This window comes from Giraffa tippelskirchi, chromosome 13, assembly GCF_054371585.1.
Source record: "Giraffa tippelskirchi isolate mGirTip1 chromosome 13, T2T-mGirTip1v1.2.pri, whole genome shotgun sequence".
Lineage (NCBI taxonomy): Eukaryota > Metazoa > Chordata > Mammalia > Artiodactyla > Giraffidae > Giraffa > Giraffa tippelskirchi.
The window spans coordinates 4,536,034-4,555,585 of record NC_137287.1 but is presented as its reverse complement, the minus strand read 5'-3'; the positions used below and the strand labels follow the sequence as shown (position 1 = coordinate 4,555,585).

Below are 19,552 nucleotides of genomic sequence, written 5' to 3'. Positions count from 1 at the left end.
GTGGTTCTTAAGGACATTGTGCTGAGTGAAAAAATCAGTCTCTAAAGGCCACATACTGTACAACTCCACCTATATTACATCCTCACAGTGACAAAATTATGATGATTGAGATCACTGGTTGCCAGGGGTTAAGGTGGTTGGGCTCTCAAGGGGTAGCATCCTGGAGACCTTTGTTTTACTGGAAGAGTTCTGTATCATAATCGTGACGGTTATACAAATCTATACGTGTGATAAAATTTCAGAGAAACAAGGCACACACCCTGCAAATTAGAGGTATAACAACGGGTAAATCCAAATAAGGTCTATAGTTTAACTGTGTTGTACCAATGTTGGTTTCCTGGTTTAGATGATGTACTTTGACCATCTAAGTTCCCATTGGCAGAAGCATACATGGGACCTTTTTATACAGTTTTTATAACTAGTTGTGTGCCTTAAGCTATTTCAAAATTAAAAACTTAAAAGAATTGAGGAAAGATGATAGAAATAGCAGCTATGGTGATGGGTCCCCGTGATCAGGTACTGAGACTGACTGGCTTGCCAGGGGACTGGTGAGAGGTCAGCCTCAGCTCTGGGGCTTCATGGCTCCTGGCTGTGAATGAGGCTCAGCTGACTGGCTCCAGCAAGACAAGCTGAGTGGACTTCCAGTTAAGCGTGGCCCATTGACCTCACGTTTTTCTTCTCTTCCGAGAATACATTAAAATGATGGCAAAGGAACTTAAACCCCCTGTAAATCCATAGTGTAGAGACCTGAGAAAGGAAATATCTATTGACCAAAAGCCTAAAGAAATTTGGGGTGATAGAAATGGACAGAGGTGCAATAACTGCCTTACACGAACTGAAAGAACCTGCAGAGAGGAGTACCAAAGGGAACTGAGCCCTTCACCCCAGAGAGCGCCCCAGGGCTGGGGAATAGGCCCCACAGAAGGAGGGAACATGCAGGGCTAGGATAGGAGTTATACAGGTGGTTCACCTCCAGGTTCCCTTACCTGCCCCAGCCACCACTATCACAGCTGCTCCCTCTGCCTGGCAGCCAAGGTTCAGTCTCAGGATGTGTTGACTCAGAGGCGCTCTCGACCTGGAAACACCAGCGGAGGGACTGAAACCCAGGAAGAAATCAGCACAGTGGACGGTGGGACACCCAACCGCCTTCCAGACCTGGGGAAGCCGCCTCCCTGGTGACTGCCCCTTCCCCCACCCAGGGACAGGAAGGTAGAGGTTTCTCTGGAGAGACCCAGCGGCGCTTGGTTACTGTCTCTTGGCCAGTTTCTTTACAGCTGACTTGCTGTCCAGTTGTTTTGAATGAAGCTGCCTAGTCAGCAGCCACCCTATATGAACACACACACACTTCCAGCCAGCGTTTTAGGGCTTGATTCCTAAATACAAACTGATGGTCAAGGATCACCGGACGTGTGAGGGATGCCTCCAACGTGAAAGACGGATACCAAACAGTGGGGGGCTGGCAGATGATACCCTCAGATTACAGTTTATTCAGATAAGAGGTGACACCACGTCCATAAAACAAGAACAGGATGCCTTAAAAAGGAATAATCAAAAAACTTGAAACCCAAAAATATATCAAAAGTTTTAAAAAACAGAAGAGTTGGAAAGTTAAGTTGAGGCTATCTGTCAGAGACAGAACAAAAAACGAAGAATCAGAGGAAAAGGATAAGATGATTAGAGAATAAATCCAGGTTATATAAAATCCTTCTCAGAGTTCCAGAGAATGAAGAGATGAGAATCAAGCGGGAACATTTTTCAGACCCGAAGGATGTAATTTTCTCTATGGATAGGGTCTGCTTGAGTGCCAGTAAAGTAAATTTAAAAAATGGCCACACTGAGACAGACCACTGTGTAGTTTCAGAACACAGGAATAAAGAGAAGGGTTCCAGAAATAAGCCACTTCCCCTGCCCCATCTCATTCAAAAAAAAAGTCATATACAAATGACAGCTGACTTCTCAGTAGCAAAACTGGATATTAAAGACCGTGGAGGGCTTCCCTGGTGACTCAGTGGTAAGGAGTCCTCCTGCCAATGCAGGAGACACAGGTTTGATCCCTGGATCCAGGAGGATCCCACTTGCCTCAGAGCAACTAAGCTGATGCGGCATAACTGCTGAGCCTGTGCTCTCGAGTCCAGGAGCCTCGGCTACTGGCACGCCCTAGAGCCTGTGCTTGCTGCAATTAGAGGAAAGCCTATGCAGCAACAAAGACCCAGCACAGCTGAAAATAAATAAAATTATTAAAAAAAAATAAAGACAGTAATATATAAGGAGCAATACTTTTTAAATCCTAAGGGAAAATCACTTTCAACCTGAAATATTCTGCCCAGTGAAATACCAATCAAACATCAAGGTAAATATAATTTCAGACACATGGGGACTCACATCTACCTCCTATGTCATTTCTCAGGTCATTCTTAGAGAATGATCTCCAGCAAATAGTTATAAATGGAGAAAGAGGCAGATGTGGAATCCAGCTAATGAGACTCTCACATGGGGGACCAAAAAGGGACATGTGAGGGCAACAGCGTGGCAGGAAACGGTCAGGCCAGGCTGAGCAAGAGGACAGAGAGTCCTTGGGGAAGTTCTGGGAGAAAAAAAAAAAATTGAAGATTAGCTGACAACTTCGGCTTGAAAAATATCAATAGGCTTCTGTTAGATCTCATGGAGTGTGAGGAAGATACATGGAAAAATCGAAGGAGGTGCTGGAATGAGACTTGTTAATCTCAGGAGAAACAAAAAGGTATATCAAGAAAGGAAACATAATTTTTGGTACATTCCTTGCATTGTAGTGACCAGTATTTACAAAGTCATAATAAATATTGACTATTGATTTGCCAGGAAACTGCTGTTATATAGGAAAGACTGGGAACAAGGAAAGTAGAGTTGTTTACCGTAGCAGAAGGCCAGTGGTTACTATCCAAAGTCAAGACGTCAAGAACATTAATCACAACTACGGCAATAAATATGAAAGGGCACTTTCAATGGAGCTGTTACATGGGAGTAAGGCCAGGGGTGGGGAAGGGTGGAGGCAGGGATTATTTTCCATGATGAGCCTCTCAATATCTAATAAAATGCGTCTAATAAAATAAAAGTTATTATGTTCTTTCTCCCCTATAACATGTAATGGAGAACCTCTTTATCCCGAAGAATACATGTGTCATGTTTCTGCCCCTTTGAAAGTTGTGTGGTTTTTTTATTCTTTGTTGCTTGGGCCTCTACAAACAAGGTACACATTTTGGTGGAGGCGGGTGGTAAAGAGATTTGACTGGGCTACCTGGAAAGATTAATATTGTGAAACTTATTGTTTGTAGGTGGGACAACTATAATCAGTCACCAAATACATTCAGAGCCTCATAGGAATGATTTCTTGTCTGTAACATCAGATTTAGGATAGCATTTTAAATTTAGACCAATGTTCTAAATAGTTACCTGTCTTTTACTTGTCGTAGTGCTTCTCTCTCTGTTTATGACCTTCTATTGATATAGAAATGATGCTTTTAAAAATGAAATCCATGACATCTGCAGAGATAGAGCATCATGAAGCCCAGAATGGGAAACCAAATCTCTACCTCCACTGCTGTGAGCACAGGGCCTGGGGCACACTCCAAAAATATGTAATGAATAAACTGATGGCCAGGAGAAAAATGCCAGGGACCACCTACAAAGAAAGTTCCGGGCTGTCCTGTGTCCTAGAGCCATCCACCCCCATCCCTCTCCTAGTAGGCAGAGCAAAAACATCTCTTAGAAATGTCTGTTCTATTGCTCAAATTCCTGTCCATTGAGTCAGTCATGCTATCCAACCATCTCATCCTCTGCTGCCCCCTTCTCCCGCCTTCAATCTTTCCCAGCATCAGGGTCTTTTCCAGTGAGTTGGCTCTTGGCATCAGGTGGCCAAAGTATTAGAGCTTCAACTTCAGCATCAGTCCTTACAATGAATATTCAGGCTTGATTTCCTTTAGGACTGACTGGTTTGATCTTCTTGCAGTCCAAGAAAATCTCAAGAGTCTTCTCCAACACCACAGTTTGAAAGCATCAGTTCTTTGTCACTCAGCCTTCTTTATGGACTAAAAACCTTCTTTAGTGATTGCCAAAACATTGTCCATGTACTTAAATTCCCATCATGCACCCATGTTTCCTATCACTAGTGTGACAGCCATTAACTTACCTAAACCCAGAATGAGCATTGGCTTCTGAACTGACAGCCCCCTGCAGCTGTGCTTTGTGGGGACTGCATGTCTGCTACAGACTCCAATTACAGTCAGTTCTAGGCAGCTCCTGGGCAGGCAGGGAACTGCTAGGGCCACGTGGCCGCACCAGTTCCCTCAGTCAGGATGGATATGCTCTTTCCTGCTTTCAAATCAGCATCCATGAGTGTGGATGGTACCATCGGGTACACATGGGGATCCTCGGCTACGCAGTGACGACCTCTAAAGGTTGCTTGGTCTAGTGGTCACTTATTTTCTTAATTTGGTTTTTTGTTTGTTTTTCAGAATGTTATGGAACAATTCAATCCTGGGCTACGAAATTTAATAAACCTAGGGAAAAATTACGAAAAAGCTGTTAATGGTAAGTGTCTGTTTTCTAAATTTATAGAGGGCGTATAAAAGCCACTCAGTAAATATTTTACTTAATTATTTTTAAATACTTGCTACTGAATTTCTAAAATATCTTTAAATTGGTACAGTTTATAATTAATCTACAGAACTTTGCAATGGTAGGATATTAGTTTATTTGAAATGAGTAAATTGAATAATAGACTACTATAAGGGACAAATCTTAATTATCAGATTTTGCTTTTTGAAACTGCTTAATCTTTTATATCATTAAAATATAAACATGTTTTCTACTTCATAAACCAAATCTTTGTAAACCAATATATTAAAAAAGTAGTGAAAATATTAGGATCCTAAAGCATAGGAATGACTCTCCTTTTTATTTATATAGAAGAATTTCTGATCTTTGAGTGTATCATGGAGGGGGGTGATGTATCACTTTTGCTAGTAATATGAGAAATAAGATGTTTAGCCTGAATGGAAAAACATCTAAATTAAAAGTTGAACTTAGATTCTCATTTAAAATGGACTCAAGCATTGGCTTTTGTCTCTCTGTGAACTAGAGGCAGTTGCTGGTTTGAACAGATTTCGTTTGAGGAAGGTGATGTGCGTCTACAGTGCATTCCCCTCCCCAAGGCGGGTGTTATCAGTGATCACCTTAAAAACAATCACCAGATTCTAACACAGTCAGAGCCATTCTCCGTATGTAGCACGTGTCACCCACCCACCAAACATTCAGATCCCAGTTTCACCATCTACCCTGATTCACTAGGACCAGCATGTAACACAAGTAGAAAATTTAGTTTCCAACAGCTTGAGATTTGAAGAAGCCTTCGGGTCAAGCTCTGTGTCTTTTCTCCATGTCTTGCTTCTGTCCTTCACAATACCCCCACCTTCGGCTGCTCCCTGGTGATGTTTTGAAAATAAACCTGTGCCCTCACACCCTCAGCCTGGGCATGTGCCAGGAAAGGGGAGGTGCTGGCAAGACTTGGGACGCTGGATGACGGGCGTTCTGCTGTTGCAGTCGCTGCAGCAATAAACTGCTTGTTGACTTTCCTCTGGATCTTGGTGCTGTCGGCCAGTGTCCAGTGTCAGGAAGTGCAGCGGGCCTGGCCTTTTCCTCCCTCACGCCCCTGGCAGTATGGATGACTTCTGTGGGTGCCCCTTCCCTCTTTCAACAAGCTGGAGCCTTGTTTTGGAAGCTGACTCTTCCCTGATGAGGGGATGGGGGCCTTCCCTGGTGGCTCAGAAGGTAAAGAATACACCTGTAATGCTAGAGACCCCGGTGTGGTCCCTGGGTCAGGAAGATCCCCTGGAGAAGGGAATGGCTACCCACCCCAGTATTTTTGCCTGGAGAATTCCACGGACAGAGGAGCCTGGCAGGCTACAGTCCATGGGGTCACAAAGTGTTGAACAGGATTGAGCGACTAACACTTTGACTTTTTTCTCCCCCAATGATCGCCTAGTCACAAGAACACGAAGTCATCGCCTTATCCATCACCGTGAAGGAGAGCACTCTGACCTGCAATTGTTTTTTCCCTTTCTAGCATGAGCTGCCTCTCTGAGGCAGACATTCATGAAGTGACACAGTGAACAGCCCACAGCTTAGCCTCCTGCTAACAGGACTTCTCCCCAGAGGCCTCTTATCACTTTAAAACTTCCTGAGGCCTATTTTGCACTTCATAAGGTGTTTCCAGAATTTCTGCAGGCCATCTGTTTTTAGCTGAAGCCATTGAGAAACTTCAATAAAACGTGTCAAGTCTTTGGTAAGAATCCGTAGTACAGTCAAGGATGCCATGTGTGCAGTCAGGCAGCAGGCACTGCTGATGAAGAGCACAATTACAGTGATCTGAGCAGGAAGTCAGGAGAAGAGCAGGCAGGAGGCCGTGTGGGAGCTGAGCGGGCTGACAGGTGGCAGCAGGCAGCCGCCACTTTCTAGTGCTCCAGGTAGGAGAGAGGCCTGCAAGCCGAGAGCCGGGATCCGAACTAGCATGGGTGCGGAACGTGGGGTAATAGAAAACTTAAGGTGGAATGAGGTCCTATTATTCGTGTTATTTGGATGCAGCATGGGTTACCTGTTGCCATGTGACATGCTGCCCCTGAGTTTGATGGCTTCAGATGACAATAGTTCTCTATTTCCAGTGGTCCTGTAAAGGCAGTACAGTTGCCTGTATGCCCGAGACTCTGCATTGCAGTCAGAATCAGCTGGGGCGAGGGCTGGGCTCACCTCCTCTCTCAGGCCTGGCTGGCTGTCCCAAAAGTACAAGCCCCGCGGGAGTTATGCCTGCTTGTACCCCGTTGGCCAAAGCAAGTCACATGACCAAACCACTCCTCCGTATCCTAGACAACACCACCAGCTGGGAGTTCTGGGAGGTGTGATTCATTGAAGGCCACAATTGTAAAAATCCACGATGAGCTCTGTGGAGTGAGACAGGCTCACCCTGGGCAGTGGGAGGCCACTGAAGCTTTTTGAGCAGAATTGTAACCTAGTGAAATCATATTTTAAGGAAAATTTTTCTGGTGGAAGTGTGTAGTTTAGGTTGATGAAATAGCTGGTCAGCCACTAAATGAGAACTAATAAGCTTCATTCCTTAAAACAGTAGCCAGTATAAAGTCTCAAATATATTCACAAGAGGGAGCACAGTTATGAAAATACCAGTTTCTTCTTTTTTTCTGGATAAATCATATCTTTTACATTAATACAGCTTTATCATAAAAGCAGAATATTTTACTAGACTAAGAAGGTTTAATAGTTTTAAACATAAGTCAACAGTTAGTGAAACTGAAAAAACTTGAAACTGTTGAAATTGAAAAAATTTCAACGTAGTGTGTGGATACAGACTAAAAATTTTGTTTGTGTTATATAATCCTGTATTACCCTTCTCCTGCTAATTTGCTTTTCAGCTTATCAGTACCTCACAATTTTAAATCTTCCCACTAAAATATTACATATATTAACTTGACAGCTTACTGGCTATAAGCCTTGTTTATAGGCAGAGTCACCTCTTTTTCAGTGCTAGCTGAGACCAAAGAGTCAAAAAGCACCGTGATTTGAACCAAGGAAGTGAACATGCCAGTTGGCGTTGGGTGCACCCCCTCTGTTTCTCCACTGACTGTGGGTCTGGCCCAGAATGTCTCTCCTCTGCTCCCCTTCATGAAACAGGGTGGTAACATCAGCACCCTGTGTCTTAATGCTGTCTGGTAGATGAATTAACTTAAGTAACGATTTGGAGAGTCTACCTAAATGCTATTTGTTGTTGCTTTTTTTTTTTATAATTATGCTTTACGGTTATCCTCAGTTCAGTTCAGTCGCTCAGTCATGTCCAACTCCCCACCACCCCATGGACTGCAGCATGCCAGACTTCCCCGTCCATCACCAACTTCCAGAGTTTACTCAAACGCATGTCCATTGAGTCAGTGATGCCATCCAACCATCTCATCCTCTGTCACCCCCTTCTCCTCCTGCCTTCAATCTTTCCCAGCATCAGGGTCTTTTCCAATGAGTCAGTTCTTTGCATCAGGTAGCCAAAGTATTGGAGCTTCAGAATCAGTCCTTCCAATGAATATTCAGGACTGATTTCCTTTAGGATGGACTGGTTTGATCTCCTTGCAGTCCAAGACACTCTCAAGAGTCTTCTCCATCACCACAGTTCAAAAGCATCAATTCTTCGGCCCTCAGCTTTCTTTATAGTCCAACTCTCACATCCACACTGGATGACTACTGGAAAAATCATAGCTTTGACTAGAGGGAACTTTGTTGGCAAAGTAATGTCTCTGCTTTTTAATATGCTGTCTAGGCTGGTCATAACTTTTCTTCCAAGGAGTAAACATCTTTTAATTTCATGGCTGCAGTCACCATCTGCAGTGATTTTGGAGCCCCCAAAAATAAAGTCTGTCATTGTTTCCTTTGTTTCCTCATCTATTTACCATGAAGTGATGGGACCGGATGCCATGATCTTAGTTTTCTGAATGTTGAGTTTTAAGCCAACTTTTTCACTCTCCTCTCTCACTTTCATCAAGAGGCTCTTTAGTTCTTTGCTTTCTGCCATCCTCAGTCTTATGAAATAATACTATAGTAGACCATTACATTTCCTAAACTTATGTGTATATGTATGTAGTAAAAGCTGTAACTTTTGTAATTTTTTAGCTCTACAAGACCTGCAAAAATAGATTCATTTGCCATGAAACTCCTACTTTTTTGGCCTTCAGTATCTTCAACCAGACTTGTAGATTAATTCTATGACCTCTTCCACCTTTTTTCAACTGGAAATATCTTTTAAAATCCATCTTTGAAAAATAACACCCACTCCAAGTTGGGGCAGAGCGGCTGGTGTGGCCCCAGGTTTTCTTCTCAGTGAGAGGAGATTGCTTAGGGCTCTTTTATCTCCAAAATCCGGTGATCTCCAAGGCTCCAGGCAAAGTGAGGTCTGTGTAAGAAGCCAGCCTTTGAGCAAGATAAAATATTTTCTCCAAAGTCACACTTAATAGCCTAGGTCTTATTGAAAATCTTGCTTACTGCATACCGCCAGTCTCCTGAAACCCAGCCTGCTGTAAAGTAAAAGAAGGAATTGGTATTAGCAGCTTCGACTAGTTTGTCCAATACACATACTATTAGGGCATTTTTAGATTAACATCCTTTGTTTCAGAAAAGAAACTAATTTACCCAACAAGGTCCAACAAGTTAGTTGGAAGTAACGGTGGAATTCAAACCCAGATTTGTCTTGCCTCTGACACCCTCTCCAACCACCGCCCACCCCTGCAAAAAAAGGAAAGAAAAAGTAAACCAAATCAAAAGCAGATTTCTATACCTTATAATGTAGTTTTCAGAATCTGTTTTAAAGGAGAAATGTGATTTTTAAGATAATTAGGATACAGCTTGTATAGCAATAAAAGTTTTCCTGTCTCTGCCGACAAGGAGGGGAAAGAAAAGCAGAGCATTAGGTTATTTTTCAGGTAATTGTGTTGTTTTTTGAAATGATCATGTATTTCAGATTTCATATACTTTTCTCCTGGCAACAGTATGGTAGTTGGGTAGTTGCTTGTGCCTTAGGTTATCTGTTTCAAAAGAAAAAAGTAAAACTGCCATCAAAGCCCCGGGTGCCTAGGCCACCCCACACAAGCCCCTCCAGCTAACAGTGTTGCAGGCTTGTGTTGCTGTTAAGTGACCAGCTGGCTGGAGTGGACATGTTTCAACCTTGATCTTGCGTTAGGAACACAGCCGCTTTGGGACTGGTGTCGAGGGCAGCTCCTCTGGGCCTCCATCCCCTGCGGCTGAAGGTTCCCAGGGCTGGTCAGAAGCAAGGATGCCCTGGGTGCTGTCTGGTGCGGGGGGGACCTCCATTCCGACACAGCTCTCAAGCACCACCCCTGCCCTCGTAGCCACACTCGCCTTGGCCACAAAGGACTCAGATGTTTGGAAGGAAACCTGTATCACTTCCTCCTTTCTGTGTGTAAGTGACGATTCTGTGTGTCACCTTCCCTCTCTAGCTATGATCCTGGCGGGAAGAGCCTACTACGATGGAGTGGCCAAGATTGGGGAGATTGCCACCGGGTCCCCCGTGTCGACAGAGCTGGGTGAGCTGACCTTCCGTTACCTGTACACCTAACTTGAGCCGCGGCTCCTGGGCTGCCATCCTGCGAACCCTGAGAGAAGCACACGGAGAAATGGCACAAATCCAGAGTAGAAAGGGGGCACTAGGGTGGAAAGCCCGGCCTCGGCTCCTTCGCCTCTGCAGTAATGGGCTTCTCTGTGCTCTGTCCGCGGTGGAGGCTTAGATGAGGGCAGGCCACTGGGAACTGGGCTTCTGCCTCTGAGGTTTGGGCCCAGATCCCCCTTGAAGCGTGAAGCCTGGGAGCCTTGACCTAGATTTCTAACTGGAGGGGTGAGCACCGGGCCTCCCGCCGCTGGCAGAGCGTTTCCTGTGAGTCACCCCGCAGAGTCCGGCTCCTTTACGCTGTGCTCTTGGCCGTCACTGCTTCCCCAGTCACCCTCGGTTGTGATTTTTCCGGTTTTACTGGTATGAATGGATCCCCTGTGCACTCACAGAGGGTGCAGGCAGCCACACCCGGGCGCGCCGAGGCTTCTCCGTACAGAGCCCGCTCACTGTGCCGTCTCCAGAGCCTCACACAGAAGCATCACTTTAAAAACTTGAACACATCTTACTTAGCAAAGGGTAACATTTCAGACTTCACAGTGTGTGTCAGAATTTGAAAGGTTCCGAAAACCAGAGGGAAGGATTGGTACAGTTGTGTGTACTTTCTTTTTAAAGAAAAATGCATCCCTCTCCAGTTAAAAAGTGGACCGGGAAGCAGAGGAGGGGCAAAGGAGTATGTGTTTAAGGTTCAGATAACGTACACTGTTTCTGTGCTGAGTGTCTTGAGGGTTTTTTAGATATGGTGTTTTTCCAAGATTGCTTGAAAAGCTCTTAACTGACCCATAAAAGCCATGGAACAAGTTCGAGGTGTGGTGATGGTTCTGGGGTTGGAGGCTGGGCTGCTGGGTAAGGCAGTGGATCTGGGCCCTTGTTAACATTCTCTGACAACTTTTGCACTTAAAGGGTTCATAGTCTTGAAACCTGTAGCCAAAAGCTAAGCCTGAAGTGATGCTGAATGATGACTAAGTCAGTACTGCGATATGTAATAGCATCGATTACATGCAGAAAATTTTCAAAACCCTGAGTTGTCTTCTGTTGGTGCCATAACTTCTGCATGCTCTGGCAAGATCTGAATTCTAGTAACTCCTTCCAAAGTGGATGAATTTAATAAAATACACAGTGTTAAAAAACAAAAACATACTGTTATGTAGACTGAAGCAGTAAAACTTAGGATGTTTGAGGGATGATTGGACTGATTATAGGGCTCCAAAAATAGAACTTAATTAAAAAGAAACATCCTATTTGTGTCAGGCATCGGGGAAAAAAATGCATGACCCTTAGGTTAAAACATATGGCGCTTTGACTCACCGTCTTTCAGTGTGCCTTTTTAATGTTTTATGGTTCTTGCCACTGTTTGAATAAGACTTCTGTTCCACACCTTACTTGATTCAGCTGTGAGTTCATACTGTTGAATCAACTGTTTCCACAGCAACCGTGTTGTTATAAACATAGTCTTAAAACTTCAGCTTCAATGAGGAAAGCTTTCGTGCGTATGTGTTTCATTCAGAGGGGATGGAAATTACTTGCTGTGTTTCATTTTTGTTCCAAGTTGTCCTTTTCACTTATATTCACTGTATTATATACTTAATTTTCTATTCACAGCCATTCCATGAGAAAGTTCTGTCCTTGTTGGAGTTGCTTTTGGAGGCCTGTCATGTGCTGCTTTTGATTCACTTAGTTTATCTTGTTGCTGAAGTTTAGACTAAAATACTACCCTGTTTCTGTTTAAATTCCTCTATGGAAGAGCAGAGGACAATTCATAGGAAAAAGAGAAAGACCTAAAGTAGACACAATTGTCTTTCTTGTTTTTTAAGAAGACTTTCTTGTCTAGTTTCTGACCTTGTGGTATTGGTATTAAGGCCTGGAGGGGAAGTGTGTGCCCGGACCACACAGTTAGCAGGTGGTCCAACTTGGGAATCTGGGCTCCTCACCTCCGCACTTGACTACGCTTCCCTGAGGCCAAGGGAGAGGAAAGAGGCAGCCAGTCAGGTCGCTGAAGAGGAAGAAAATGGAAACCGCATGGTGGGGACCTTTTTGAGAAGGAGATGACTGGGATTCGCTGGTGTCAGAGCAGCCAAAGCCTGGAGAGGGGTGGCATGTGTGCTGTTTCGAGCTCAGTGGTCTAGGGTCCAACCAGGAACACCAGGTGTCATGGGTCGAGGAAGATGGAAATGCCAGAAGTGTTACAGACAGAATGTTGGGCTGCTTCCGCGTGTTGCTTGACCTTTGGACTGCTGTGCTTTGTGCAGAAACTCAGGCCTTGGTAAGTGCGTGCTGCGAGCGGGGTCCTCTGGACGTTGCCTTGTCTCGCCCTCGGGAGTTCCGTCGGTGGACGTGTTACCTCCCAGGTCTACAGGGCGGGCGCTCACCCCGCGTTTCCTCGGGGAGCCTGATAGACTGTAAGAGTCAACTTGACGGTCACAGCTTCTGTACAAGAGTGAGATAACCTCCATGGGCAGCCATGTGCTCTGCCGCCAAGCGAGGCAACGAGGGCCGTGGAGGCCGTGACCTCTGGGCGAGGGTGGTCAGCAGCATAGGTGCCGCCCAGGAACGACCCTGTGAGCAGGCCGGGGAGGCCGGCCCTGAGGCTGCCCATCGCCTGAGAGAGACTTAGTGAAGCTCACTAAGCTTGCACTGCCGCGGGCCACACGCCACCTCATGAGTGGGGGCAGGACCGAGGGAGCGGGCGCCAACACATTCTGGGTGGCTGGAAGACGGAAGGAGAGAATGTTTTCTAAAGTCTCCTAGACCAGAAAGATGCCTCTCTCGTCACTTCATACGTTCACAAGTGTTTGAGAACTCAAAAATCAGTGCCAGTTGTTTTCATTGACATTCTCTTCCATGAAGAGGGTGATATGTTCATAAGAATACACACTTTGCCTTGATTATCCTTGATTATTCATGAACAGGTTTTTTTCAATTCTCTCTATTGTATCTTCATTTTCTATTTCATTAATCTCTACTCTTAACCTTATTTTCTTCCTTGTACCATCTTTGGGATTACTCTGCTGTTCTTTTCTAATTTCTGAAATGATACATTTAACTCATTAATTTTAAATATAGGCAAGACCACAAAGATAGCCATACAAGTTAAAACTATGCAAAGCCATCTCAATCAGTGGGAGAAATTAAGATTGTCCTGTGACCTTTAAAAATGTTTGTCAGAAACAAAAACTCTTACTGTCAGTTATAAATGTATAAGGAAATGGAAAATTGGCTTGGAACTTTTTAAATTTCTGTTAGCACTCCTTTGAAGTTGTTTTTGTTGTAGAAGTCTTACACATTTTTATACATGCATTTTTAGATATTTATGGTGCTTTTAAAAAAGTCCTACTGTATATGGCATTTAAATTTTTTTTCTAGTCAATTCTGCTGAGTTTTCAATTTCATTCTTTCTCATTACTATCTGAATTAATTTTATATTTTTATAATTGCTTTATTGAGATCTAATTAATACATAGTACAGTTCACCCATTAAAGTAATATAGTTTAGTGATTTTTAGTATATTCACAAAGTTTTCAATTATTATCAGAGTCAACTTCTAGATCTACATATTAATTTTATCAGTTGATGGACATTTGGGTTTCTCTTAGCTACTAAAAATACTGCTACTATGAACATTTGTGTACAAATTTTGTGTTTACCTACATTTTTCCATCTTTTGGGTATACACTTCGGAGTGGAATTGCTGGTTCATATCGTAACTCTAAATATAACCCTTTGAGGAACTGCCAGACTGTTTTTCAAATGGAATGTACCATTATACATTCTACCAGGCTTCCCAGACAGCGCTAGTGGTAAAGAATCCGCCTGCCAATGCAGGAGACACAATAGATAAGGGTTCAATCCCTGTGTCGCGAAGATCCACCGGAGTAGGAAATAGCAACCCGCTCCAGTATTCTTGCCTGGAAAATTCCATGAACAGAAGGAGCCCGGAGAGCTTCAGTCCTTGGGGCCACAAAGAGTCGGACATGACCAAGCACCTGAGCACATACATTCCACCAGCAGTGCATGAGGGGCCCAGTTTCTCTACATCTTTGCCAGCACTTGTTATTGTCTGTTTTTGTTTTTGTTTTTGTTTTTGTTTATGGCAGCCATCCTAGCAAGTATGAAGTACGACCTCATTTGGATTTTGATTCACATTTCCTCAGTGGCTAATGATATCAAGCATCTTTTCACATTCTTACTGGCCATTACATATCTTCTTTGGAGAAATGTCTATTCAGATATTTGCCCATTTTTAATTAGGTTATTTGTCTTTTAGTTATTGCATTTGCTGATCAACTTTTAATAAAGATTTGGTTTTCTGTTTTGATTCTTTTTATTATCTATGCAGTTTGGGGTTCTTGACGGTCTAATTCTGCTGATGCTTTGTAGTGCCTCTTGATTATCATTCATGAGAAAAAATCTGTAAGGGATTTTTTGTCATCTCATTGTTCTCTTGCATGTTGGGGTCACCTATGGAGGTGTAAAAGTTTTGTCATTGAAAGTCACCAAGAAATGAAAAGTAGAAATGCCAAGTGATAGTGGAGCTTCTCTGATTAAAATTATGTTTACTTCTTAGAAAATTAAAATGATTGATATAATAAGACTTAACATGTGATAAAGCTCTTGTAAAATATTTAGAACTTGCAAAGCAGTAGAAATGCTGCTTTATTTTCTATCATATTCATACAAAGGTGTTCTGCCAATTTTGTGGGGAAGTGACTCAGACTTTACAGAAAAGACTTTAAATATCTAAAATTTATAAGCTATTCTAATTGTCTAAAACTTAAGAAATAACGGCAGGTTTTAATTTTCTATGGGTCAATTATATATCCTTCTCCCAAGGAAGTCATTCCTGATGGTTTTCTCTTGAAACTTAAAGGCCCTTTATGAATAAAGGCTGTTCTCCTATTTTAGAAAATACTGAGAAAATGTGTCATTACTTTTTCTCAACTATAATTGAAACTGATAGAAAAATATTTTAATGATTCAAGAGAAATGCCAAATTTTAATCATTTTTGTGCTAAGTGCTCTCTATCACTTGAAGATTCCAATAAGAATTAGCATATATTTTGAAATTACCTTCAAATTCATTTTCCTGGAGCCTCACCTTTTATCAGTTGTACCTTAACTGAGCAAACTAGAGCCAAGGGATAGTGGGACCAGGCCATACCCACTTGTTCATGGTTGTCTGCAGCTGCTGTCAGGATGCAAAGGAGTTCGGCCTCTGAGACCTGAACTGGTTGTGACCTGGCCCCTGGCAGGCCCTTATCTGACAGTGGAAGGCCTGTAGGGTCATCCCACTGCTTAAGTCAAGACCGAGCGACCATGTGAGGGGTTTGATATCCTCTCCAAAGAAAGAGCAGCTCCTTACCACCTGGGCTTAGGACTGCACTTTCTGGGATTGTTGCTACAGACTGTTACTAGGTGCTTGGGTTTAACACACATCACAGCACGGTCCCAATAACCACAGCGGGCAAACAGCTCAGGGGCAAAACCGCCTTGCCCTGTCGAGGGAGGGAGGAACGAATAAACAAACTCAAAGCCAAAGACCAGAGCTCTGCAGTCAGGATTTGGCAGGTAAAATATTTTAATCCACTGTGTTTGTCAAAGAGTAAGTCATATGAATAATGTTCATGTGACTCAGGTCGTCAGGGTGTGTACCTGGAACTGTGCACATAAATCTTTATCACAGGTACACAGTTCCACTCTAGGAACAGTGCTCGCTTAAACGAGGAAACTGAAGTTTGTCTAAAACTCCCAGTTTTGTCCTTAAATCAAATGACGTTTATTTTTTTAAACTTAGAAAATATGGAAAAGGTTGGAAAGGGAAAACAGAAATGGTCAGGGGAAAATATTTTGGCAAAATATTCAAAAGAAACTTTGAATCAGTTTTTTCATCTTTAAACCATAGAAAAATAAAGCTTGTTCTCATGTATTTCTCAAGGAATAACAGGGGACTCTGCTTTGGGGAGCTGACAGATTTCCTGTGAGGTGTAAGGACCTCAACATTACACCTATTTAGACTGTCTTACTTTGTTCCAATTCAGCCAGCTATCACATTATTTTGAAGCATCTATTAAATTGTTTAGGCCAATTTCCTAAGTTGAGCGCAAAACAGAAGATTTTCTCTCTTCAGCATCAGGGAACCTAGACAATCATAGGTTTGCGTTTGTTACTGATGTGCAGTTTAAAAAAATGTTTATTACACTTTTGTCTTGTTGACATTCAAAATCCAACCTGACAGCCTTGGGTCTTAATAAGAGCAGGAAAAAAACAAAAACTGAAATATTTTTAAAGAAATATTGTTTATTCAGAGAAGTATCTCAAACGGATTCCTAAAATTTAGGTAAAATAGAATTAATACCAGAGGCAATGAGAAAGCTAAGTTGAGCCAAAGCAGTTGTTATTGATCAAAACCATTTATCTTTTAGTTGCAGGTAAGGCTCACTTTAAAGAGATTAAACTCCTTCCCACAAAAATAGGAAAGAGTTAATAAGGAATTTATTTTATTTGCTTTACTTTGTGTCTGCCAAATGCATATGAACTCCTTTGCTCACCGTGATAATTCTCTAAAGCAGGTGCTATTATTATTTTCATTTTACAGATGAGGATACTGGTATTTAAAGAGACTTAGATAACTTGCCGAAGTCACTCATCTAGTTAATGGCAGGTTAATTTGAGCCCAGGAAGTCTGCCAGCGGTGCAGCGTATTATGCTGATTTAATTTTCTCTGTGTCGAAAAGATGAGCTTTTTCTGACGTGATTAATTTTATGGTGTCAGATCATCCTGTCCATTATAGTTCAGATAAAAGGTTGTATAAAATAGTAAAGCATCATACAATCGGAAACTGATTCTTTATGCAGGAGTCTGTATTTTGTGTTTTCATCAGATATAATCAAGGCTTTGTATTTCATATTAGAAACATTTATTACATGACCATTTATTCCAATTTTGTAAATGACTTACCATTTCAATTTTCAAGTGGCAATTGCACCTCTTTTGGAGCAAAAAAAGGTCTAACTATGGAGAAAGATAGGCTTACAGTTTATGAACGTATAATTTATAACATCTATGTAAACACATACCATGGAAGTCCATATATCATCTAGGCCTATTGGTACGCATGCATGCATGCTCAGTCACTTCAGTCGTGTCCAACTCTTTGTGACCCCATGGACTGTAGCCCACCAGGCTTCTCTGTTCATGGGATTTTCCAGGCAAGAATACTGGAGTGGGATGTCATGCCCTCCACAAGGGGATCTTCCCGACCCAGGGATTGAACCTGCGTCTCCTGTATTGCAGGTGGGGTCTTTACGCTGAGCCACCGGGGAAGTCCCCAAGCATATTGATATAAGTATATATAAATTCCTAAAACTGTGAGAAAGTGTTCTGTATTGTAAATTGTACCTCTCTACAGAGGTTATAAGAAAGGTATTCCTTCTCCCAGCTTTGAAGTAACTGTATGTGCAGCGATGTATTATAATTAGCAAAAACTACAGGTATGAAACTTCCCTGGTGGCTCAGACAGTAAAGCATCTGCCTACAATGCGAGAGACCCAGGTTCAATCCCTGGGTCGGGAAGATCCTCTGGAGAAGGAAATGGCTACCCACTCCAGTATTCTTGCCTGGAAAATCCCATGGATGGAGGAGCATGGTAGGCTGCAGTCCATGGGCTCTCAAAGAGTTGGACACAACTGAGCGACTTCACTTTCACTTTCACTTTTCATAGGTATGAAAGGGCTTCCCCGGTGGCTCAGCAGTAAAGAATCCACCTGCAGTGCAAGAGATGCGGGATCAATCCCTGAATCAGGAAGATCCCCTGGAGAAGGAAATGCTGCTGAAGAGCAGCTGGCGGGGGCGCCGCCATTGTCCCGTCTCCGCCAGGTGGGGTGGGACCCCGGGGCTGCCTGCTGACCGCCTTGTCGTTTTCATGAGAGCCACCTGCGCCCTCTCCCAAACCCTCGCAGGCGTCTTACTCTATTCATGGCACTATGCTAGGCCTGAAATTAGGAGGCAGAAACAAAAACGCGAAGTGCTAACACAGAAAGAGGAGGCAAAGGGACTTGACGCCAAGGAAGAGTGGCTTTGGCCAGAGGCACCAGACATAGAACAGGGTGTGGCCGCTGTGACCCGCTGAGGGGGAGGACCACAAAGGTCAAGGGAGAGGGACATGCCAGAGACGGGAGTGGTCAGAATCGCAGTGTGGGTGCGGCCTGCCCTGACCCTGCCGATCACCTGTTCTCAAGCACACCGGGGGCGCTGTGTGGGTCATGGTCTGTTCCTTGTGAGCCCAGGAGGGGTTCTGAATGTTTCTGGTCTTCAGCTATTTGGAAGTAAATGCACTTCCTCAGGTACTCTTTCCTGGTCTGAATGACTTAACAGAATTATTAAAAGTAAGGAGTCCAGTGCAAATCAACTATCCTTCAACTGAAGAAAAAAAGGATGCCAAGGAAAGGTGCCAACATCATTAGCCATTAGGGATCTGCACGTCATAACCACAGTGAGGTACCACTCCACACCCAACAGCAGCTGTAATTAAAGAGACGCCAGCGTGTATTGGTAGAGAAACGAGAACTCTTGCACTTTGGTTGGGGGGGAATGTGAAATGGAGCAGCTGCGTTGGAAAAGAGTTTATCAGTTCCTCAAAACAGGAACTTACGACCCAGCAACTCCACCCCTTAAAGGTCTACCCAAGACAAATGAAATGTATGCCCATACAGAATCTTCATATTATTCCCAGCAGGCACAAGGTGGAAACCACTCAAATGTCCAGCAGCTGATGAATCGATAAACAAAATACTGTATATCCACACTATGGAACGTTACTCACAGATAAAAAAGAATGGAGTCTTGATGCATGCTAAAACATGGATGAAACTTGAAAACATGCTAAGTGACAGAAACCAGATTAAAAGGCAACATATTTAAGATTCCTCTCATTCAAAAATTTGAATCAGCATGTCCTTAAGAGAAAAAGCAGATTGGTAGTTGCTGGGGGTTGAGGGAGGGGACAGTGGGGAGTGACTGCTTAATAGGTATAGGGTTTCCTTTTCAGGAAAGGACTGGATAATTGATGGTTGTACGGCATTGTGAATGTACTTAATGTTGCTGTTGGTAATTTTAGGTTATGTGTATTCTATTGCCAAGAAACATAAGTATGCCACTGTTAAGTCTTCAGTATATGGGGTGCCCTAACTAATTCACACTAAAAACAATATAATAGACATTGTAATAATTTGAGAGGCTAGTTGTGCACATTTCCCAGCTCTCTGTGAAGGGGTTTAGTTGGCCGCACCCAACTCAGAATGAATAACATGGAAAATGAATTTTGAGCTGCACACTTTGAGTTGTAGAA

The 19,552-nt window shown here is 43.1% G+C and overlaps 1 protein-coding gene across 3 annotated transcripts in view; it reads left to right on the top strand.

Annotated features, from left to right (window-relative positions):
• BAIAP2L1 (BAR/IMD domain containing adaptor protein 2 like 1) overlaps positions 1-19,552 on the top strand; it is a 74,081-nt gene that overhangs the window by 20,817 nt on the left and 33,712 nt on the right. For all 3 annotated transcript variants that reach the window (XM_081552919.1, XM_081552920.1, XM_081552922.1), the window contains exons 2-3: positions 4,491-4,566; positions 10,041-10,127. In XM_081552919.1, the coding sequence (XP_081409045.1) occupies positions 4,491-4,566; positions 10,041-10,127 (163 nt within the window). The remainder of the gene's footprint in view (positions 1-4,490; positions 4,567-10,040; positions 10,128-19,552) is intronic.